Here is a 23,970-nt window from a genome sequence, read left to right on the forward strand (position 1 = left end):
GAACAACTCCATGATGCTTTCAGATAACATTTTTTTTCTTTTTTCTGATACTCTGGTGCCTGTCTGTCAAACAGGAGGAGGAAGGAGTGAGGCTTGGGTTTTGGGGATTGGTTGGTTTTTTTTTCCTCTGTTCTGTGGTGTGTGGGGGGCGGAGGGATGCAGGCTTAGAACAGAGGAGAACGTAGCATTTCCTCAGTGCCCCTCTCCTCTGTAACCCTGCCTCTGTACAGCGTAGTGCGAGGGACAACTGTTGCTGTTTGATGCAGTGACTTGCAAAACCAGCCTTTGAAAGCGCTCGCCATTGCCTCTCCTGGTGGACAGCCACTCTCCCTGAGCTGCAGTGGCTCCACGTTATCCTGTTCCCTGGTACAAAGTTGTGGCTGGTGCTCAGAGCACGCCTGAGTCTGGAGTGATCTGAGGGCATGTGAACCACAGGGCAGGGAGCAGAGATGACACTTCTCTTTCTCTTTTTTTTCTTTTTCTTTTTTTTTTTTTTTTATTTTGGGTAACTTGTGGTTTTTTTTTTTTTTTTTTCTCATGAATGACACCAGAATCTCTGTCTGTTTTGGCTACAAAATGTAACTCTGCTAGTGCCAGATTACAGGAAAGAGGATTAAAATTCTGATTTTTGAAGTTCACAGAAAAAACAATACCTGGTTTAAACACTCCTGCAGGGGAATCAATGTGCAGCTGAGATGCCTGGTACCGCCATAATTAATCTCCCCTTTATTCATGAGAAGAGGAGAATTACAGAGAATGCCAGTTTGTGAGAGCAGGCAGCCCACTTGATCTGGTAAGAGGATGTTCTTTGTTATGTGGCGATTCAAAACGATAGAGACTATCGCATTCAGATAAATAAAGGAAGAATCTTAATTATCTCGTGAGAGACTGTGGAGTTTCCAGTCTCTGTTTGCATGGTGGAGGGTCGCAGGGGAGGCAGCAGTTCCTTCTGTCCTCTCTTAGGGCCACCCTTGCCGCTGGCAGTGGGGATCGAGCTGGTGAGCGGCCCCGATACAGGACACGAGGACAGCCCGTTCCTAGGTGTCCCCTCGAGAGAAGTGACACAGCTCTTCACCCTGTGCCAGGTACCCGTTTTCCCAGAGACCTACTTTTGGCAGCATGGGAAGGTCAAGATACTTGTGGTTCCTCTCGCCCTTCCCGTGGAACATGCTGACTTTGTTCCCGCAGGGACTCATTCCCAAAGACGATGACAGAACTCTGGAGCAGTCCTGGGTCTGTGCCGTGGAAAAGGAGAGCTGAAGCTGCTGTGTCGCTAGCGTGCGACCTGTCTGTGCTTTTCTGGAACAGCCTTGTTGGACGAGTACCCAGAGGTGGGGATGCTGTAACGTGCTGCAGTGATTTTTCAACACAAGCACTGAGGCTTGTCCGTCTGTGTTCCAAACCTTAACATGCCCATATGTTTTCAGACAGTGGTTTGCCAGGAATGGCACTGAAGTCTTGCTCTTCCCCTGCTTTGAGGGGAAGTGAGAGTGCAGCTACAGACCCATTTCAGCGTGTCTCAGGCTGAAGCTCTGGTACATGGTTCCGGGGAGGCCAGTCTTGCTCTGCAGGCTGCTGGACCTGGTGGGCAGGATGGGCTGAGCTGCTCAGGGGTGGCTCTGGCTGGGAGGATCACACCTCCCTCGTGCAGGGGATACCTGGAGAGAACTAAAGCCTGCAGGAGTGCTGGCTGCGTGCTGTGCCCTCTCCCCAGTTCTGGGCGGGGGATGCTTCACCGGTGGTGCCCGTGCTCTGTCTGGGACCGGAGTGACGGCTTTTCATCTTCGCTTCCTGTGGTTTTTCTCTGCAGAGCGATGGGGGAGAGCTCGGCAGCATCTCGCAGGGCAGTGTGCTCTGGTGTCACAGCTCTGCACGGGGGAGCTCAGCACTGACCTCACAGTGCAGAGGCCGGTGTACTCGCCCGCAGGTTCTGCAAGAGGGACGATCATCTGAGCTCCGGTACGTTAACTTTCTAACTAAATTTATTACGAGTCTTGCCAGGGCAGAGCACCAAACCAAATACTAACGCTGTTTGGGTGTTAATCAAGCTAACTGCTCCTGCAGGCTCAGGTATCACAGCTCTTCATTTTTTAGTAGTCACAGTGCAAGACTACCCGCTGTTGATGTTTCTGCAAATGTTTCCTAACTTCTGGTTACTATAAAAACCTATGGCGCTTACAGGCTCGTTATCAAATCCCGTAGCTGAGTAACCCCGGGTCAGCCATCCAGAGAGTAATCTTGAAGTAGCCTAACTGGCTAACTCTGCACTTACAACAAAGAACTGGTGTGGGTTTTTGATTTGTTTTTTAAATCCCAGAGCAACTGTTAACAATAACGTAAAGACGTTTAATTAAAGAACGTGCTCTTAGCATGATAAAATGTACCATCAATAGAGAACTTCTGTACACACTCCTAGTCTGAATATTTTTTTCATGTCTGTCATTAATACTTGTTACTTATTATTGAGGGGTATTTAACATTCTTTTCCTCTTTATATTGTTGCATTACTAATTCTTTTTGGTTGGTTCAATTTGGACATCCAATATATGGGGAGATCTGTCTTTGATTGTTTGACAGTGATGCTTTAAAACTAAAACCAGAGAAACCTTGTGCCTGACCAGAGTTCAAAGACTCGAGCTTGGTTTTACATGAATACATTTCTAATAATTTAATGAACTCAAAATCCAGTGGAAACAGTGGAAACAAAAGCGTGCTTTTCTGTGGTTTGGTAAATCAAGTAACTTTGTTCAGAAACAGTTTGGTGGTGCTTTTTGGCTCTCTGGAAGAAACAACAACACTTCCAACCCCCTCCCCCCAAAAAAAACCCAATAAACAATTCTGGGGAAGCAAAGCTGAATTTGGAATTCGATCAGACTCCATACTTTTAAAATGGTCGATAAGTAAATGTTACATTATTGCAAGGGCTGAAAGTGGCTATGTGCTTGGAAAATATACGTTTAGTCATAGACTGTCACTTGTATTACCTGTCACAGGAAAGGAAAATGTTTTTCAGACAGGTCGATGGGGTCCTGCAGTGGGTACGTAGCTGTTTGGGACTGGGTAGGAGACCGACTTGTAAAATATTCCATGTCAGTGATTTATTACTCCCCCCAGCCCCTTCCACTGTTCCTTAGTCCTGCTGTAGTTGGGCTTAAATGGGTTGGTGTCACTTGCTGAGCAGGGCCGGGCGTGGGCGGCTCTGTGCCTCCCGGCCGCAGGGCAGAGCGGGATCCTGCTTCAGGTGGAGAGGGCTGTGGGGCACCGAGTGAGGCCACAGGCACTGAAAAAAACCCCAGTTACGAGTGGAGTAGGGTGGTGCAGGCAGCTTCTGCCCCTTCCCAAGGCTGTGGCAGCACTGTGCCGGGGGTGTGAGCGGGGCGGCCCTGCGCCAGGGCCCGGGGTGCCGTCGCGCAGCCGTCGGTCAGCACCCAGCGCACAGAAAGGCGCGTCTGGCCTCTGCAGCGCCCGGGACAACGGGCCTGCTCTTCGGAAAAACGACGGTACGGGCCTCCGCCTTCTCTTCCCCTGGTTGCAACACTATACTTTGAACCTAGAAAATATAGGCGCTTTCTTTTCTTAAAAAAATAGTTCAGTGGCTTTTGCTCTGGCGAAACTCTGAGATAAAGATTGTTTCAAGTCCCGTGCTGCTTAAAGTTGTGGCTGAGCCAGGCCTGGTTTTGTGTTCATTTTCCTGTGTGTGTGCAAACCCTTTGCTATTAGGTGAAAGATCCATGTCAGCAGATACCATGTAAGCTTGCCTACTTAAAGTGAAACCATTTTTTTCCTTTGTAATCTTCCAGTTATCTCAAGTGCTTTTGACTTCATTACACAAACTGTTAGGAGGAAGTGTGATTTCAGAGTTTCCTTTGGAAAGTACCCAACCAGCTTTGTATTTTTGTGCTTTCAATGGCTCGACTTTAGGTATGTGGTGCACACTGTAGCTGGGTTTAATTTCTCCACTGTCTTTAAGGGCTTCTGTTTCGGTGTCTCTGTTTGGCTTAGTTACCCAGATTTCAGGTATTCAGAGACCTGACCTGTCTTGGCTGAAGTGCTGAACCCTTCCATCTACTGCCATTACGGTTGTACGTACTACAGTATGTACATACTACATAATGTACCGTACTACTGACAATCCACCCTGGGCCCTGCCAAACAGGGCTGGGGATGGTGCTGCTGGTGGTGAACAGCCTGGTGGGGATGCCAACTACTTGTTTCGGTTCCATGCTTTAAGTACCATTTCTTGATTTTAACAGGAAGGTTCCACACACGCTCTTCATGAAACTGCAGTTCAGTCGTGCAGAGTACTGGGTTAACTCTCTTGCTGGAGTAGCTGAAAAAGCAGTCCTGCTTGTATTTTTTGCCACTACTGCTTTTCTCTTTTCCTGGGAAGCCTGCACAATCCCTTCACGGCAGCGTTTTAAGGACAGGATAATATCATCCATCTCTCAGCAATGACACGGGAATTTTGGTAGGGCTTAGGAATGGGGAGTTAATTACAGGGCTCCAAAGGTGGATCACTGCTACAGTTCTCCCATACTGCCTCAATTGCTGGCCCATCCTTCCCCAAAGCTCTAGCCTTCTACAGGTCTCTCTTGGCTTGGGGGGAATTGCTATCCCTGTTTCAGTATTGTCACCCTGTGTGATTTTAATGCCATTAAATACTCTGTCTGCTGTGTAAGCTTCAGATGCTTGAGTGTTAAATGATTTATTTTCCCTTAGAGGGGCACTGCTTTCCATCTGACTGTACCAAGGACGGACCTCGGAGCCCCAGACTTCACCAGGCTCGACAGCGCTCAGCTGTGTAGCTTTAGCTCTTACCCACTTGAGACTAAATAAACCTCAAGAACATCCCGAGCTAAGGGACGGCTTAAGACTTTTATCCCACGTTGGCTATCCCTGCGCTCCAGAAGAAATCATGGCAGGTATCTCCTGGACTGTGGGAGTCTCCAATGAGACGGTCACCAATGCCAGTTCAGAGCTCAGTTTGGAAGCAGACTTCCAGTATTCCTTGTTTACTGTCATCTACAGCATCGTCTTCGTGCTGGGACTGGTAGAGAATCTTGTAGCTCTGTACCTCCTGTCCTGCAGAGTCAAGCACACTTCTCATTCCTATGTGTACATGATTAATCTAGCTCTGGCAGACACCTTGTTTGTTTGTGTGTTGCCTTTTAAAATTCATTACCACCTGCATCAGAACAACTGGCTCTTTGGTGACATGGCTTGTAGGATAACTGGGACTCTGTACTACGCCAACATCTGCCTGAGCATTGCCTTCTTCACCTGCATCTGCGTTGACCGTTACATTGCGGTGTTGCACCCCTTCACGTACATCCAGATCAAAGTCACCCATTACGTGATGGTGGTCGCGGTCCTTTGGGTGGTCGCTCTGAGTGTCATGGTCCCACTGATCCTCGGAGGTCCCCTCCACAACAGCGGCGTGAGGAACGTGACAGCATGTTTTGAGAACTTTGCTACAAGTAGCTGGACTTACCGCATGGCGCCTTATAACATTCTGGCTTTAGTTTTTGGGTTTGTGATCCCGTTTTCCATCATTCTGATCAGCTACCCTCTTATAGCTAAGAGGATCTCCCAGATCAAACACAGCAATCGCAAGAGGAAGGCCCTGAGCACCATCTACATCATCCTGGCCATTTGTACTTTGTGCTTTCTCCCGTATCATCTCACTCACTTGCTCCACTTTCTAATGAGAATCCAGGTCATCCAGAATAAGTCATTTACCAACTTGATCTACAAAATGCGAAGGATCACCTTGGCCCTCGTGAGTTTCAACTGTTGCCTTAACCCTCTCTTGTACTACTTCACCTCTTCCACCAAGCAGTGGCGCTTCAACTTCAAGCTCAGATTCAGGTCTAAAGTGGTGTACACAATCTGTGACCAGAAATCTGGGGAGTTCTCCTACGTGTATAAACTACACCAGAGACATGGAAAGAAAAAAAACAGAGATGGAGTCAACTGATCTACCTAAAGTAAGTACAGTATTCATCTTCCCAACTGTTTCTTTGCAAACAAACCTGTGAAACCCACCCTTTTTTCATACGGTGGCTGCTCCATCAGTGCCTAGCAGCTCTGTATTTTCATTAGCCACCTAGGCCAGTCCCTGGGGCAGCTGTATTCTCTGACAGCCCCAAATAGCTCATGGTGAGTCATGCTGTGCCCAGGTACAGTGATGTTTTACTCCTTTTAACTTCGGGGTTGTTAGAACACGGGGCTCTTCTGAGAAGCGGGACAGCCCGGGGAAGAGTGATGTGAAAGAATCCAGGCTCCTAATGGACACAAAGGCTGGAAGCTGAGAGGCTCAGGGCTCTCCCTGCTTGGCTTTTCCCTATTTTGGCAGGGTCCTGCGTGTTCTCCCTAGGGGCGGCACACTGGAGCCAGCTGGGCTCACAAACTGCCTTCTGCTGCCATTCCACAGGTAAAGAAGTTCTCCCTTCTTGGGAATCCCTTGACTGGCTTCCTGAGGAGGATCTCAGTACAGGCTGGATTCAAGCTGGACATCTATTCATGGCATCTTAGAGAATAGATCCCAGCATTTCTCTGTCAGTTAGCCCTGTGCAGGACCAGTGGTCAGCAACCTTCTCTCACCAGTCAGAAGGGAAGTTACTGTAGGAGCTGACCCAGCTCCTTGCATTATGCAGCCCTCTTCAGTCACGTTTTGTGATATAAACACACTAATCTGACCTGTTTCACCCCTCCTCTTGTATTAACAGAACCACGCCTCTTCTGAGAACTGCGTTTTCCACTCTGTGAAACATGAGACTTTAGACAGAATTTATCATTTGTGGGTTACCGGAGTCACCAGAAAACCACGGGCCTGGCTGACAAACCTGCCAACAGTTTGCTTCAGAGGTGATTTTGGTAACAGATACCCAGCCTTGCTGTTCCTTCCCACGCCACCCCCAAACTTTATAAAGCGCGTATCTGCTACCGGCCTGTGGCATGCAGGACTGCTGAGCAGCTGAGAAGGGAAGAGACTTGGCACAGGGCTGGTTTAACAGGACCAAGGTTTGTCCAGGCAGGGCGAGGTGCCCAGCTGGGATTTCCATTTCCAAATAGAGAAAATGCAGGTGAAAAGTCACACTTGGACTGGGGGCTCTGCAGCAGGGGTGGGGGGCCCAGGTTAGGCTGTTACTGGACTCTGAACAAGAACTGTTGCAGCCTTAGAGGAGGGAGGGGGCGGGATTATTGTGGCAGGATGGTGTAGGGAGGGAAAGGAGCATGTCTCTGATGTAGTAGCTTCTCCTTGCACAGTGGCTGGTGCAGCTTCTGCCCCTGTTGAGCCAATTTTCTGACAGCAGCCGATGCCCCAGCTGACTCTGAGGACAGGAGGCAAGAGGCCTGGAAAAGCAGCAGCAGGGCTGTGGGGGTGCAGCGGGGTCCTGGTGTGTGGAAAAAACCCCCTGGATGACGATGGTCTGTACTGATCAGTTCAAGCCCATCAATACACCACTGCAGCAACTGGAGGTGGACGCAGAATGCAAACACCGAGCAGATCCAAAATTACTGAGAGACCTTGGGAGGCAGCGGGGCTCTGGCTTGCAGGAGGTACAGCGACCTGCAGGTTGAATCACACTGAAGTAGACACCTGTTACCGCTGATGGGTCAGTCACAGACCTCTCCCTTCCCGGACTTTGCTTGTAGCTTGGATGAATTTTTAAATATCAGTGGGAAAACCTGCACAAACTCTTCTAAAATATTGAAAAGAACGATAATTCCTGTGTTCCTCTGCTTGACAGGGCTTGGTAAGACAAGTGCAAATCCTTGCACTTGTAAAATGGAGATGAGGAAAGCCTCGGAGGGAGTATTAGCACAAATGAATCTTTTACCTTTCGTGAGACTGCTATTTTTGTCCCATTTTATAGGCTATGGAAAAGCTTCCCAGGACTGTTCTTTCCAACTAAGCACTATTTTTATGTTCTGGACAAAGGAAGAAAATTTTTGTTAGAGACTCTATCCAGGAATGCAGCTTTTCTGCAGCCTTGACAGCTGTCACTGAGGGAAGTATGGATAATTAAATAGATGTTATGTTGCTGGGTAAATAGCACCTTTGGGGCTTTATACTCTTGCATTTTCATTGTGCAGCTTTGAAAGCTCCTTGTATCACGCAGCACTGCTGAGGTTTTAAGGGAAATGAACTGGGGAAGGGGAAGAATGCTGAATATACTTCACCTTACTGGGTAAGCAACAGAAACCTTGTTCCTGGGATACTTTAAGAACAGGCTGCACTGGGCCCCGGTCGGGCTTCCGAGGGGGAAGGTGGTGAAGGGTAGACACTGTCACTGCAGGAATTGGACAAACACTGTAATTCCTTTGTTAAAACAAAACCAGAAAAACACATTGACAATGTAAACAAAATAAAATCTAAATCTCTCTGAAACACCACGGTGCCTGGTGCTCACGCTGTGCTCTGTGGCAGTCCTTTTTTCAGAAGGGATGTGAGATAGCTGCCCAGCTCTTCATCCTAGAGAATAAAGAGACACAAGATGAAAGCAATCTTTGACTTGACTTTCCCATTTGGGACAGTAAATTTGTCTCAGGTACCTAGAAATAGACTGAAATTCAATTCAGCAGTATCTAATATCGGCAGGGTTCAAAATTAGAAACCAGTCCCCTTCGCACAAACACGTTTCTGGCTGTTCTTTCAAAATACTTGTGTAAAACTCCCACTTGTCAAAGTAGGTGTCTGGACCTGAGGTGTCATTCTTGAGGAAAATTACCATTTTTCTTGAAAGCAAAGCATAAAGAACCATTGATTTTTTTTTTTTAGTATCTTTTTTGCTTTGCCCTCAAGAAGACATTTCCTTGCTGTAAAGAAAGCATTTAAAAATACGGCCCTAGAAACTATACTTTTGAAAGGAAAAAAAACCTCATGACTATGTCTAATCTTACCACAGTTTTGTGTTGGCTGGTTTTCTGCTTGTTGTTTTACACCCAGAAAATACAATGTAAAATATCTCCATGCTCTGCATGGCAGTGAGTGATACAGCTGAAAGTTTAGAAGCTGGATATGGTAGTGTCCTCAAAACACAGATGTAATTGGAATTAACTGTAATTGTAGTAAGTGTAATTACTCCAGATCAGTTGCCTTGAGTTCAGTGGTCCCAGAGAAAACGGACTCAGTAGAGCTCCTTTAAAATCATTTGTACTAAACCTAAAATGGTAAAGAAAAGGGCAGCGACTCACCTCATCTTCTCCTGGTCAAACTACTTCAAAACCAGAGCGCTGCAGACTCCCCCTTACCACAGCACCCTCCTGCGTAGGACAGGCTGGGACTGGATGGAGTTAAGACCAGAGTTGCCTGAGAAGTGTGTCTTCAGGTATTCCTACCTGGTAAGTCCAGGATACGAGCAGAACTTTGGTTCCTTGATCCTCTGAGTGGGCCGTGGCTTGGATAAGAATGGACTCGACTGTTATAGAACCATCGGGGAGATGCTGCACTGAATAATCTTTCAGGATCCTGGTAAGAGAGAAGATAGAGGATTTATTTGGGACGGAACATGCATACAGGCTGAAGGGTGGGTCACCCACCCCCCTGTATCTCTGAATCCCAAACTCCAGCATGTTGCTACTCAGTCCAGCTCTAACTGCAGCGTAAACCCCTGCTCCAGTGACATCAGCTACGCAGACTGAAATCTAGAGCAGTTGTGTTTTCTGGGCTGCAGAGAATTTTCTCTTAACTCTGGGGCTGGCCTGGAAGGCCAGAAAGGAGGGGGGACTTGTACTTCCTCTATTAAGAATGATAACCTCGAGTCCATCCCCAGGGGGAAAACCACAGCTAAGCAGGGGCTGACCCTTTGAGGTGGTTATAGACACGAAGCACTGTCTCGTGTTCTTTCCGTGGATCCTGAATGTGAACGCGGCAGGTGAAACGCAGCTGATGTTCTGCCAGGCCCAGCTCCTTCAAAGCCTGCTCGGGTGACACCAGCCGGAAGCTCTGCAGAGGAGAAGGACAAATCTATTCTAAGCTATTTTTCTGGGCTTTCTGAAGTTTCATTCCCCCTTTGTGGTGAGCTGCACACAGGTCTTTGTTCATCACTGCACAGCTTCAGCAGGTAGGATCATTCCCCTTCAACCCCTGAAACCACTGCCGCAACAGCTAGGGACGAGTGTATGATGGAGTAAAGGTAGAGGTAAAATGGTGGCAAAATGTCCACCTAAATAATCGTACCAATTCTTTATTTCTCAAAATGGAAGTTGGTTTAACCTCTTTAGGAGGAGGAATGGCTTGTTTAACTAGAAACACGAGGTGAGAGAGTAAGAACTCCTCCCTTGGCACCTTTCCCTCCTTGGCCAACAAACCGAGGTCTGCCACCAACAGGCTGCTCCTTGATTCTTTTGATTTCTGCAGGCACAGTGAATCAGAAAGACCTTGGATTCACAGGCTGAAAACCAGTCACCTCAGAATGGCTGTAGCTGCACAGAGTAGGTTGCAGGGAGCCAGAGCAAGAGACACCCTGGAACAGAAGCAGCTCTTCAAATTTATCCTGAGTCTTTATCTGTGAACAGTCACAAGACTGACCAGTAGAAATTGTATCACACCACCCTGCTCAGGGACACAAGCCACAAATTCTGAAGTTGTGGGACTAGTGAAGATTATCAATCAAAACAATTGATAAACTAAAAAGAATCTGTCTTACAGATTAATCTTCCCAGGTGTGGTGTTACTGGGATCCTTCCAATAATCTGGGCCTGCCTATTTTTATTTTAGTTCCTTGTTCACCATTCATACTCGCGTATGAATGATGACAGCACACTTGTACAGAGAACACAAAACAGGTATAAGAACTTTTTTACTTACATTATCCTTCATAATTAATGTGCCATGCATTAGCTTTGGCTTCTTGACATCTGGTAAGAGACCTAAACCAAGGCCAAGGGAAGAGAAAGATGACATCAGTAACAATGCTGGGCTTACTTTTCACACAAGACAACTGCTATAGGATTTAATAAATTGGATTTCTGAGTCCCAGCTGAGGTAGAGAGACTAAGCTTTTACAGCTCTGTTCTCCTGGCTGTCAAAGTGCCCCGTGCTTAAACCATTATCACAACTCTAGACATGTAAGAAAGCATGCTTAGGAATAGAGAACAACTGCCTCTCTTCCCATACCACTTCCTGATGTGAGAGGTTTTAGATTTTTCTTAAATTGGTTTATAAAAGTAATTCCCGTTTTCAGACCTAGCCAGTAAAAGCATACATGAATTTTGTTTTCACAGTGAAAGAGCAAGGAGTAGCAAGCAAGGTAGTATGTGTATTTGCTTTTAAACATTACTGACTATCCACTCAGAGCACAGCAGCTGCTTCATGTCCCAGGAAGCCCTCTCAGCTACTAAATGCTGGAAAAACCTGCTCCTTCCCAGGAACCACCGCTTTACTTCACCATTGCTGCTCGTGGCCCTGCAGCACCATCCCCACCTGATACAAGTACGGCACCACCCAGGAGCAGGGCCCCAAAGAGGACATTTTTGGTTGAAAGCATCTCACCTATTGCTGTTTCTCTCTTCAGGAGTCCCAGGGATATGTCCACAGGAATGCTGGGATTGGTGAATATTGTGGTGGTCTCTCCGTTCGCAGGCATGTAGCAGCTGACATCTGCAGTGAGAACAACCGCCGTCAGAAGGGCGGCTGCTGCCACAGCACCTCCAGCCCTGGGGCAGCTGGGGCTGTGGTTTGGGCAGAATCCTACTGCGGGGCTTCAGGACAGGAAGCAAAGTTTAACAGCAATTAACAGAAACTCAGTACCAGGGATTTGGAAGAGGCTGAGAAGTGGAACTGCTGCTCAGACTTACAGCCAACAACCTTCCCAAACCATCAAAACCCCGCTGGGGCAACACCTACTGGCCCAGCTATCCTTACCGCCTTGTGAGGGGTAAAAAGGTAAGACTGCAACAAAACTGCCCACACTCTGATGTTGATAACAAATTATTGCGAAGAAACCTGCAGACAGTAAGTAACCATCCACCATGGAGTCTGTGCTTTCTCCACTCATCACTTAAGAGTCAGCTGTTTCTAAGGAATTAATTATTTTTTGTCTGGAGCTCATTCCCCTTAACTGAAGTTGCTAACTTACAATTTCAGATGCACCCTGCTGCCTCAGTTTCTTATAGGAGTCTAAAGAAATATAAATTCAGTAAGTGCTGAACTGTAACAATACAAATGTAACAAACCAACTTGTACCTCAAGTCCAAATGAGCATTACAATGAAATAGGTTTAACATGTTAGGATGTTATGGATACTAGTTTCTTAAGGATGACCGGTCCTGTAAATTTTGCAATGCCTCACTCTGTGCTGAGCTCCAGGGGGGCTAAGTATGTGAACTTTTAATGTCCTTGCTTCTACAGCCATTCCCTTCTCAGCACCAACACTATACGTACGAAATTCCTGTTCTATCTTTTGCTTCAGAAACTCCATTTTCTTTGCTTCACCGTGGACCAGGAGAACATTTCGTGGCTCAGCCTGGCGAATCAGCTGCATTATTCCCTTGGCATCCGCGTGGGCGCTGAAGGACATGTATTCCACCTGCATCTTTACTTCCAGCTGTGGAGGAGCAGAAAGCACAGGCTTTGGGATTCAGGCATTGCTCAGGCTTACTCCAGGTTGTACACCACCCCCAGGCAGCCCCCAGCTCCTCTGTATTTAGTTTGAAGGAGAAGCAGAACACCTCTACTGAAAATGGGGTTGGGGAGAGCTGCTTATCAGCAGAGACCAAATATGATGCTGTGCAGAAAAACTTCCAAACTTGCACGACCAAACCGCCCCAGTTCAGAGCAAACCCTTGTCACACATTTGCCAAAACAAATCAGTACTTGCAGACAGTTGGTTATCAGTTTTTTAATATCCCCATCTGACTAGTGGGGCCTGGTTATTAAACATTATAAATATGCCTCTGACAAAGTGTTATGACAGAAAAAGACACGCTGTCGCTAATGCAAAGGGCGGGGGGAAAAAACCTAGCCCAACTCCAAAGGAAATATTACTTGGGTATTTTCAATGTTGTAGGTGGCATATTCTCACTGGACATACACAGTGTCTAAGTACCACCTCAAGTTCTGAAGAACTTCCCCCAAATGATTCTCCTCCTTTAAAATAAAACTTACTATTTGTCTTCCTTCCATTTCCAGCTTGCGCTGTCCACTCAGAATCTTATGGCCTACAGTTCCCTGCACACAATAGCCGGGCATGATGACCTGAGAAGGAAACCAGAAAAATCTACAACCTGCACAGGGCCCGTGTAGAGGATAGTAGCTGTTTACATAAAAGTAGCCACAAATTCACAATGCTGATATAAGCGTGTGTTCTTCCCATCCTACATACGACCACCCCTTGCTGGAAAGCTGCTCGCTTTATTCTGCAGCTTGTGAGCACCCAACTCCCAAACAGGCAAAAAATGAAACGAGAGCAAACTGTTGCAATCTACACACCACTAAAGAATTAAAGGCTAGTTACAACTGTCTTTGAAGCAGCTTCAAATTAATGAAAGCACTTCTGAAAATAAAACTCTCACAACCCTCCTGTCTGAGACCTGTTACACACAGCAAAGAAAATTCAGAGCTTGAAAGAGCTCTGCCCAGGGTTGGCCGACTAGAGGACTCACGTCATTTAACTCCAGAGGCTCAGGAAAAGCTTTCCTGCAACCTTTGTTCTTACGACTCATCAGTACTGCTATTGCATTAACACAAAACAGCACTCAAGGAAACAGAATTTCTTACCATATTCTTTTCATTCCCTGCCCATTTTCTGAAGATTTGAAGGGACTGTCCAGCATGAAGCATACCAGGGGTTGCAAACACAACCTAGAATTCAAAGACATGACAAGAATCACCACAGAATACCAGGGTTTTTTCCATTACTTATAGCATACAAACAGCCTAAAACTGTCAAGGGTATCCACTAATAGACATTGCAGCACACTTACTGCATCAAAGCTCTAATAGGGATTTTTGCTATTGTATTTTTCCCACCCTGTCTAATTTTCACCTAAGATGAACTCCCGTTGTAGGAAATTTTTGTGAGCATTCACAGTGTCTGATAAAAACTTTGAACAGTTTTATAACAGTACTGTCATGCTCAACAGATTCATTCCTCTTTCAGCTACTGCTCAATAAACCAGTCAGAAATAAAATCAGTAATAAGAGTTTGTGTTGTAAAGGATCTGTCTCCTGACAAGTCAGAAGAATATACTCTAAAATCTGTGGTTTGCATCAGGCCCAGAGATACCGATTACATGAACATGCAATCAATTCCTTTTTTATATTCTCTGGGCATTTTACCTTTACTGAAATAAAGATAAATCTTTAATAGCGACACAGATAAAAGCATTCGGAGGGCCTGGCCACACAGGTTTTAGATGGGATGCTGACATTAATGGGGTAGAGGACTCTCAGCTTTTGCAGACTGCCTGTTTGCCTTCAGACAGGGACTGAGGGGTACAAGAACAGCCCCCTGACACTGCCCTCTGCTCTGTTACCTGGTTAGTGCCCACTTACCATCGGCCCTGGGTTGTCTGCAAAGGCCCGATCAAATGCTTTGATGTGCTTGAATTCAAACATGTTCCTCTGCACAAATGTTTTCCGAATTTTCTGATTAGTCCAGGTGATGAAGAGCTTATAATAATGATTGGCCTTCTCTGTCAGTCCCGTGGAAAAGTAAATTGGAGCCTTCAAATTCATTCTTTCCCTGTAGAAAGCAGCATTCCAGAGACCAAATTAGGATCCTGGCTATCTGTGCTGAAAGCCCACAAAGCTATGTAGTCTCCAAAGATTTTCTGTGCATACCCTACTCTCAATGAGCTACTGTCAGTACTATGACAGTGCTACATCGCTGTGCATTAACAAAGTAGAAGTGGACTAATGCCAGTTCTCCTTCTCACCCACTACAGACAACTTCCCTCCATTACAAATATTAATCATTCTGCTATCAGAAATAAATAAAAGCGGTATCATTTGATATTATCAAAAACATTTCCACACAAGACTTACACGTACATTTAACACTTGTTCATCTTTCCTCCCCCTCCCATGAAAACAGTTTTACCATGTGGCAAAGACACAATCACATTTTTAAAAGGACAATTGATTCTGAGTGTTCGGGGGAAGAGTGGAGCATGACTCCGGGTAAGGAAAGCGTTAGTTTATTGCTCAGAGTCAATAACAATGGAGAATACACAGAAGTAATTTCACAACTGCCAGCGTGGGCTGACATGCAGAGGAACACTAACGAAAATAATTGTACTAAACAAACAAAAGAATCACAGAAGCCTGCCAGGACCACAATGTGAGGAGGACAAAAAGGAGGTGGTACATGCACGGAAGAGACTGCACTCACCAGAAGGTTTCCAATAAAATGCAAAGTTCCTGAGCACGTCCAAGGGCAAAAACTGGGATAAGAACCTGAAAATGAGGTATGAGTTACAATTTGTGAAACCCAAACAGCACATCAATGGCACTGCAGCAGTATCACTTCCGAACAAGCCCTCGGTTCCCTCTCGCTTTCTGATATTCTTTTGCTCGTCTGTCTTTCCACAGGAATGAGTTCTTCTGCAGTTTTGGAATGGAAGGCACAGATATTTGACAAGCACCTATCCACATGGCTGAGGCCTCAGTCTGTACATGCTGAGGAGAGTCTCTGGCAGGGCATGGTGTGTGTGAATATATTCAGTTCTGTTCTCTCCTGGATAATATGAAAACAAGTTGCTGACAGCAACAATTCTGGCATTATTTATGGAAATGGACACTTGGATGAGTGTTTCTGTCCTTGATCTCTTTCTGTGCTGGGGCAATTGTGACCTTCCTCCCCCTCCCAAAGTAAGGCAACACTGGAGGAAAGAATATACAGCTGTTTCCATTTCCAATGTTCTCCTCAGTTAGGTGCTGGCACCTGGCAGCAGAGTACACTGCTACTCACATTGCTACCCATTCGCTTTGCAGAGTCAGTGGGAAAGCCACCATCTACTTCTTAATGGAATTGTTTGGCAAACCACATCCATTACCAAGAGCCTCACCCTCTTTTCCACAAGCAAACCTACATTTTGTCCCTACTAAGACAAGAACAGTAAAATACAGGGCTTGAGGTCACAGCTGACAAACTACTGTAACTTTTAACCAAAATGCAGTTCAAGTTCTACATGTACAATCAACAGCCACACTAACTTTCCATTTAATCAAGGTAAATGATCTAAGTCCTAGGAACCTGCACCAGATCCTTAGCTACAGCGAAATCAGTAAAACTTTCCTGTGTTCCAAATTTCCACTTCTAGTTACATTTTCTGAGGGATTAAAACGTCTCTTTTTATAGTGTCTTTTCCTAGGCATGCTCTGAATGTGGTGTTAATGACAAAGAGAATCTCAAAAAAATTTCTGTATTAGCAAAGATGGGACTAAGCTCTAAGAAATGGAAAAGACTGAAATTCTAAAACATTAACGGTCTAAGAGCCACGTCACAATGCTGTCGTCGTATGTTCCATCTGTAATGTGGCTGGCTGAAGTTGCTGACAGCAAATCACACTGGACTGGAACAGGCCTACCCAAGCAAAACAGCCAGGCAAGTGGAAGCCACAAACGAGGTACTGAGGCATCCTTGAGGGAAAGGCAAGCACACGTATGCCACGCGTGTGGAGGGGTTTTATGGTAACAGACAGCGCAAGGCAGGACACTGAGCAGACCGATCAACTTTAAAAGCAGTAACTGAACAGTTAGCCTCAGTTTCTTAATTTACATGACTAAGAGGATGCTTCAGTATACAAGGTGCAAATCAAGTTAATTTTGCCTTTATCCTCCATGTTTGCAGACTGTAAGCATAGTATTTCCTGTACTGTTTCATTAACTCACAGTTTGGTTTTCTTCTTAGCATAATTTCAGTGTTTAATATTCCATCTTTTAAAGTACAAATGGAGGAATATAAAAATGCCTTTAGTTTCAGGTAGTGGCCATACATAGGTGCCTGAGTTTAGTAACAGTTACACAGCACTAGAGAGCCCAAAAGAGCTTCATAGAGGAAAAACCACATCACTTAGATTATCAAAACACCGTACCTTCCCTCCTCTTTCTACAGTCTCATGAACTTTCTTCAAGAAGTCTCTTTCTCTGCAGCGTTTGGAATCTCTGATAGTTGTGGCATAGGTGGATTCACTTATTAATAAATCTGGACGACACTTATCAATCCAGGCAGCACTAAAACAAAAGGAATTTTAAAAAGAACCCATCCACTTAAGAGATGGTATCTAGCATTTCTGATCTGCAGCTCCCCAAGACGGGTGGAGAACATCACTGTCTCCATTTGCAGATAGGAAAGCAGGTACACAGATGTGCATCAGCTTGCTCAAAGTCCCCCAAGAGTTCTGTGGCAGCAACGGGACCCCCCTCTGTGCCAGCCATGCTTTCTTTAAATTAATCCAGCTCCAAATAGAGACTACAAATTTTGAAAAGCAATTTTTCACCAGTCTATTACTTGTTTTAAATGCATTAACATATTATTCTAAATAGCAAAAGTATTAAAAATCTCTCATATGTGCCAGTAAAAATAAACAGAACGTTAAAACTTGTGATTGGCACTTAGAAAGCAAATACATTGAGAAGATACCATGACAATAAAACACTTCAAATGAAATCCAATTATTACGTAGCCTTAAAAACAGATTAATAGGAGTATACAGAAGATGATTCCATTAAGGTCTATCTGGAAGAATCCATGTAAATCTGTTCATTCTCATAATTCAAGACTGCCTTCATCTTTCCAGAAAAGCCCTTGTTAAACATTCCAGTCTTGGAACAAAGAATCAGTGCTGATTAGCCCCTAGTATTAACAGAAGCTGTGAGAAAATACTCCTGTCAGAAATATATAACATTCATAGAAACTCAGCTTCCTACTTACCCTAAATGTCTGTCTGGTGTCATGTTATAATCACCCTAATGGAAGAAGAGAAATCTGTTAATATTCTCAAAATAACAGGACAGGCCATTAAAATCTATAAATATTGTTGTCTGTACTTACAGTGTACACAACTGACTCGCATCCGACCTTAATCTGGAACATGGCTGCTCCCAGCACGTGGCCTGCATAGTACGCCTTGATCTCCAGCTCCTCGTCCACCTGCACGAACAGGCAAACACCGCATTAGCACACACCTTCTCAAAAACTAAATCTGCTCTGCCTTCCACAACAGTCCAGTTGCTCTGATCCAAGAGCACGCAGAAATGATCATTTACCTGAACTGTCTGGTGAAGATGCACAGCCACCACTTTTTTCATACAGTCTTTAATCATTTGGGAAGTGAAGAAGTTAGTTTCCCCTTTCTTATCTACAGTTATTTTCCTATAGTCCTCCAGGAGGATGGGACAGATGGCCTTGGTAGGATGTGTCATGTAAATGGGCCCATCATAACCGACCATTTCACTGAAATACGGTAAAGCTCCACAGTGGTCCAAATGGAAGTGGCTGCAAAAAGACACAAAGGATAAAGAAGATGCTGCACAAGAATTTAAACTTGCCTGGTTCTCATATCTTGCTTCAGATTTCTAAAGAACTGCATGACAGAGGAAACTAGCCAAAATATGAATGATGAATTTACAACACGTTTGGGTTGCTAGGGTCAGCATGCAAAGCTTTCCCAGTGTCCCACCTGAGCTCTGACAAGGCAGGAAGCTTCCTCACCTGATGATCACACAGTCTAGAAAGTCAGTCAGCCTTCCATTCTGAGTGATGTAAGAGAAGTCAGGAAAGCGCCTCTGCAAAGACATGTAAAAACAGGCAATCCATTACAAAACAAAGCCACTAATGCAACGAAACAGTGGTGTGTATGACCCAAAGCACTGAAAACGTGCTGTAACCCACCTCAAGGCAAAACTGCAATAAGGCAGCAGACAGCACTACTGTCAGCAGCAAGAACTGCAGGCAACACCATCAGCATTTATGTGCAGAAAGAGTCAAAGAGAAAATGGATGGGAGGGCTGCCAGAGAGCAGACCAGAAAACTGACCTTGTAAATAAATAAATTACAGCCAAGTTTATCTTCAAAGTAAAACAGGTGACCAATGCATTTTAGCTTATCCCCACGCATTAAAACCCTTTCTGTAACGGCACATTTCCTCTGTGTCACGCTTTAACTCTATTTTACAGAACATTTTTGCCATTATTCCTTTCCTACTAGCATCAGGTGACCAAACATCAGGAGTATTTCCTAGCTTTCTCTCTAAAGCATCAGAGATGCGTGGTGTGGATCCCCCAAGCAATTAACTGCCCCAAATCAGCATCATGTCAAGAGCAGTCTAGCTAATGACAGGATTAATATTTTAAAGCATAGAAGACGCCTGCCCACATGAAATACAGAAAGACCAAAACCAGCAGGAATGGAGCATTCGCCAGCTTGCTTAGTAGTTTTTTGGAGTCCACAACCCAGAGAAAGAATGGCTGGATGGTGGCACTTCATAGACCAGGAATAATTGAAGAGACATGTTTCTTGCACAGGAAGGTAAGATTCTGAAGGGGCAATAGTAGTTTGTTCTCTGCCATAATCCAACTCCAGCAGTGGCCGATATATGCACCCAATGATGCACACCTAGCTAGTATCACCCCTACATCGTGTAAGATAAGTCACACAATGTTCAAATACAAGGAGCCCTGCTGGGAAAGGCCAGGCATCTCTACACAACGCTCAGGCTTCTCCACCATACTCACGTCATCGTTGTAGCCCATGTGCATCCCACAGTCGAGCATGACATTTTTCCCAGCAATAGACACGAGGATACAGCTGCGCCCCACATCCTGGCCAGCTCCTGGACCCAAGCAAAAAGACAGACAAAAAAGACATGTTGGGAATATTTACAAGCACTTCAAAAGAGCATTTAAAGGTCTGTATAAACTTCTCAGCCCTTTTCTTATGCAGGAAAAGACCACATCCTTTCTTCCAAGCAAGAAGATCTGTCAGAGGGTAAGCAAATGTGAACTGACTTACCCCCTCCTCCTCTGAGCTTAGGAGAGGGCTTTCCAGCTGCAGCTGCAGAACTGCTGTAAATACAGCACTGCATCCAAACCCATCGGCAGTTCTTCTGCCCACGGCTGTGCAATCACAGCTACACAATTTCAAGTAAAAGCAACATAATCTCTAATCTGGCAAGGATTAGCATGGAACTCAAAATTCCCAGGGCTCTAGACCCGCACAGGTACTCTGCCTCGCTGTGAAAGCGCAAACCTTTGTTAAGATCCAGTTAAGGCCACACCAAGCCTGAAAACTATCCATCAGGATAAAGCAGTTCTGCCTGGCACATCCTCTGCCCTCTCAGTGCATAAACGAATCTCAACAGTTTCTGTGCTATCAATAAAAAGAGAAAAATTTGCCACCTATACATCTTTAGCAGTGTCAAGTGAACTAATTATCTATAATGTACATACTACAACACCTTTACCAGTATGTATTAATGAATCCTGTAATCAAAACAGTTATCAGACTGTTCAAGTCAATTGCTTGAAAGACAAAAAGGAGGACAATGACATACTGACAAGAAGCAAGTCAGGACGCTGCACAACAGTAAATATCACAGCATGCCACCACGGCCGGTTTTTGCAGCATGGAAAGGCACATACTTCTCCAGCAGTATAACACATATTACTTTGCATTCCAAAGTTTTCAGCCTTTCTATTTCAGCACTGGTTTAGGTTGGACTTACCCAAGGGAGTGACTTTTATTTCAGGCATTTTAACAAAGTCTAAATCTCAAACTTCATGGCAAATTGTTCCAGAAACAGTCTAATGGGTGCCACAAAAAGATTTAGACTTTTTTACAGCTGCCATTTCAACTATTTTTCAGTAACATGCAGAAGACTTATGCACCGGCCCAGCTTCGTCCTAGAGGGAAGACAGCCAGAAAACACAAGTCAGATGAAACAGTAACTGGAAATTGAGGCCTTCCGAGAAGCACCAGCGCGGCGAAAGGAAGGCGGAGCAGCCAACGGCCATGACGCAGGGGGAAGGCCGGGGCAGGAACGGCTCCCTCTGCCCCGGGGGCGCGGCCCAGCCCTTCGGCCGCCACTATTTACCCCTTCACCCCGCACACAACGCCACATTTCCAAGCCGCAGCCTCGCCGCGCCCGGCGCTGAGGGGAGGCGATGCCGCCCGCCTTCCTGAGGGGAAATCCCGCCTGAGGCTCAGGCAGGGCCGGCCCCGCCGTTCCGAGAGCCCTCAGCGCCGCGACCCGCGCCCATCCCGCCCGCCGCCGGAGCGGAGCCCCGCGGCCCTCACCGCCTTCCTCCTCCTCCTCCGCCTCAGAGCCGCCGCGCATGCGCAGCCGCCCTCCCGGCAGAGCCCGCGGCTGAGGGGCGGGCGCGATGGCGGACGCCTTCAGCCTGCGGGAAGTCCTCGCTGCTTTCCAGACCTGCGTGACGGAACGGCGGGAGGTGCTGCTCGGGCCCTACCTCCGCGGCTGGCGGGGGCTTATCCGGTGAGTGTCCGCGCCGGCAGCCCCGGGGGTCCCGGCGCGGCTGCCGCCCGCTAACGCCACTGCATTTCCCACCCTCTCCAGGTTCCTCCACAGCCTGGGGGCCATCTTCTCCTTCATCTCTAAAGACGCGGTGGCCAAGGTACAGATCATGGAGAACTACTGCCGCGGCGAGCAGCGGGAGAATTACGTGTCGCTGCAGTCGATGGTGGAGTACGAGCTGGCCAGCGGGCTGGTGGCTGTGGGGCGGCACTCGGGGCGCCCCGATTCCGGCTGCCGCACCATCCTGCGCCTCCACAGAGCCCTGCGCTGGCTGCAGCTCTTCCTGGAGGGGCTGAGAACCGGCCGGGAGGATTCCCGCACCTCTGTCATCTGCACGGACTCCTACAACGCTTCCCTGGCTACCTACCACCCCTGGGTTGTCCGCAAGGCAGCCACGGTGGCCTTCTGCGCGCTGCCATCCCGAAACGCCTTCCTCGACACCATGAACGTGGGGACGCCCGAGGAAGCGGTCGCTATGCTGGGGGAGGCCTTACCCTATATCTGTGATGTATATGGCATCACCCAGGAGCTCTTCAGCCAGCATCAGCTGCTCGACCTTCCTTGACAGGAGGGGTGTCGGAGCCACGCCACCTCCTGACAGAAGCAGGATGAACTGGGTGAAAACCATGCGTTTCCACAGGTGCACAAGCGACTGGTTCTCCATCTGCGGTCGCTCTCCCTTTCCAGTATGGAGCTGACAGTTGGCAAAGCTATTCAGGATGCCTCACTTAAAGAAAAAAAATGTACCTTTTTTTTATATATACATATATCTGTGTGTGTGTGTGTAACCCCAGCTCTACAGTAAGAGAAAAAACACTCTTAGCTCCTCTTCTTCCTAGATTCACCTCTCCAGCTAGGCTGGGAGGGTGAGTTTCATTTCTTTTTTAAGCCAAACTCTGCAACCTGGGCAGCTTCCGTGTGTTTACACCAGACTTTAGGATCTCATGTGAGAGCACAACTTTCAGATGGGGCATCTGAACCCATTCACATTACATGTGAGCTCACTTTGCTGCTTCTGTTTACAAGCTGTTCCCTTGAATAGATCGGGGGGGTTGCCCTCTATTATGCTTTAACGTTGAAAATATAATCCCAAGTAACGTGTCTGAAAAAAAGCTCCTTTCCTTGTGGTCACGGACTCATTTGATCACTACTGCTACTTCTGTGTCCCCTAGAATTGGAAAGGAAATGGTGCTGTATGTCACTGCTGTAAGAGACCGTTCTTCCTTTGGACCCTGGCACATTAAAGCAGGACCCTTCGGTGTAGCTTCCCCTGCCCAGTAATCCATGCTTTGTGTGTCTTGGTATGTGGAACAGTTTTTAGTGTGTACTGCACAGTCCTATATATCCAGCTAAGGCTGCACCTTATCTGTTTTCCAGCCCTGTTTCTAAATTGTGATTTCATTATTTATATTTTTTTTTAATGAATGTGTCAAATGCCTACAAAAATGACTTCTCTCACTGGGGAGAAATCGGAACTTGCACTGTAAATCACTACTTTGTGAGGCTTATGGCTTCTCTTGCAAATTACTGTATCTATACACACCAAAGTATGTAAAAAGAAGTTTACTTAACTTTTTGAAAGCTGAAAAAGCACTATGTTGTATTTAGGGTGATGTGAATATTGGGGGGGAGGAGGGAGAACCCCACAGGCTATAACATGTTTTGATTGTATGTCAGAGAGGAAGCATTTTGGCCTAATGTAATACTACATGATTCAGGAAATCACTATTACCTCATGGAGATCAGACCGACTGGACATTAAATTATCTGAACAACATGCTTTTGAAGAGTATCCTTTCTAGGAATGCTTTCTGGTTGTGTGGTGTTGGAAGGAACATGACATACAGCGTTGCCTATTCATATATTGTTTTTCACTAGCAGAATCTCTTTCATTTACCTGGTGATCAGATGGGAACCAACTGTCAGGAGTAACCCAGATGGAGTTAGATGCTGTTTACTGAGCTCCTATTCTGATTACTCACATCCGTCAACTGTCTTTTGCCTGAAGATAGGAAATGGAATTTCCTTGAACATCCTAAATGGAGGTTTAGTTGCTATGCTGTGAAAACACAAATATCACTCCCTTTCTGCTAAGGCCACCTTAAAAGGATTACACAGTTCCGTAGGATAAATCCATATATCAAAATGGAGCAGTTCCATGTTACAATCTACAAAATACTGGATCTGCCTTGCAGTCTGATACAGATGGGCATTTCATCTGTGTAGTGTATTAAATGCAAAAAAATACATCAAATAACATTGTGTGTCAAGTGACAAAATGTTTTAGATCTCTTGAGGTTTAATGCAGAAGGGGTAGTATGACCACATGGGAAAATTACTTTTTATCCCTTCTCACATTCATTCTCAACTATTCCTTTTATGAGATAAACATTGATGTTGAAGATGAACTTGATTTTTGCCATTAAAGTATCAAACTTTCTCAGTAGGGGAAAAAGATTGTTGTAAGTCTAAAACCAATCATTT

General features: G+C 45.9%; 3 protein-coding genes across 8 annotated transcripts; 2 read left to right on the top strand and 1 right to left on the bottom strand.

The window, feature by feature from the left end:
• Positions 1-51: 51 nt before the first annotated feature.
• On the top strand, positions 52-8,395 carry LOC104366382 (lysophosphatidic acid receptor 6-like). 5 transcript variants are annotated; one of them, XM_033007519.2, is made up of 7 exons: positions 52-793; positions 964-1,085; positions 1,189-1,331; positions 1,811-1,959; positions 3,801-3,921; positions 4,720-5,987; positions 6,729-8,395. In XM_033007519.2, the coding sequence occupies exon 6, from the start codon at positions 4,916-4,918 to the stop codon at positions 5,975-5,977; it is 1,062 nt and encodes a 353-aa protein (XP_032863410.1). In that variant the 5' UTR covers positions 52-793; positions 964-1,085; positions 1,189-1,331; positions 1,811-1,959; positions 3,801-3,921; positions 4,720-4,915; the 3' UTR covers positions 5,978-5,987; positions 6,729-8,395. The 5 variants fall into 5 exon arrangements, with proteins under 5 accessions (XP_032863410.1, XP_009971607.2, XP_032863412.1 ...); XM_009973305.3 differs by lacking the exon at positions 3,801-3,921; XM_033007521.2 differs by lacking the exon at positions 6,729-8,395 and adding an exon at positions 6,434-6,722 and having other exon boundaries at positions 3,801-5,987.
• INTS11 (integrator complex subunit 11) lies at positions 8,307-21,351 on the bottom strand. Of its 2 annotated transcripts, none has more exons than XM_042794162.1 (18): positions 21,249-21,351; positions 20,677-20,854; positions 19,688-19,785; positions 18,666-18,739; positions 18,221-18,449; positions 18,006-18,104; positions 17,886-17,920; positions 17,047-17,185; positions 15,342-15,406; positions 14,504-14,693; positions 13,727-13,810; positions 13,115-13,204; positions 12,392-12,554; positions 11,501-11,608; positions 10,817-10,878; positions 9,810-9,952; positions 9,346-9,475; positions 8,307-8,479 (listed from the first exon to the last, which is right to left on the bottom strand). In XM_042794162.1, exons 2-18 carry the CDS (start codon positions 20,702-20,704, stop codon positions 8,414-8,416), a joined length of 1,803 nt encoding a protein of 600 aa, XP_042650096.1. In that variant the 5' UTR covers positions 20,705-20,854; positions 21,249-21,351; the 3' UTR covers positions 8,307-8,413. The 2 variants fall into 2 exon arrangements, with proteins under 2 accessions (XP_042650096.1, XP_032863409.1); XM_033007518.2 differs by lacking the exon at positions 21,249-21,351 and adding an exon at positions 21,046-21,224.
• LOC116965264 (ceramide-1-phosphate transfer protein) lies at positions 21,309-23,263 on the top strand. The gene is made up of 2 exons (XM_033007597.2): positions 21,309-21,447; positions 21,529-23,263. Exons 1-2 carry the CDS (start codon positions 21,335-21,337, stop codon positions 22,049-22,051), a joined length of 636 nt encoding a protein of 211 aa, XP_032863488.2. The 5' UTR covers positions 21,309-21,334; the 3' UTR covers positions 22,052-23,263.
• The last annotated feature ends 707 nt before the right edge of the window (positions 23,264-23,970 follow it).

This window comes from Tyto alba, unplaced genomic scaffold (assembly GCF_018691265.1).
Source record: "Tyto alba isolate M040663 unplaced genomic scaffold, T.alba_DEE_v4.0 Super-Scaffold_20000042, whole genome shotgun sequence".
Lineage (NCBI taxonomy): Eukaryota > Metazoa > Chordata > Aves > Strigiformes > Tytonidae > Tyto > Tyto alba.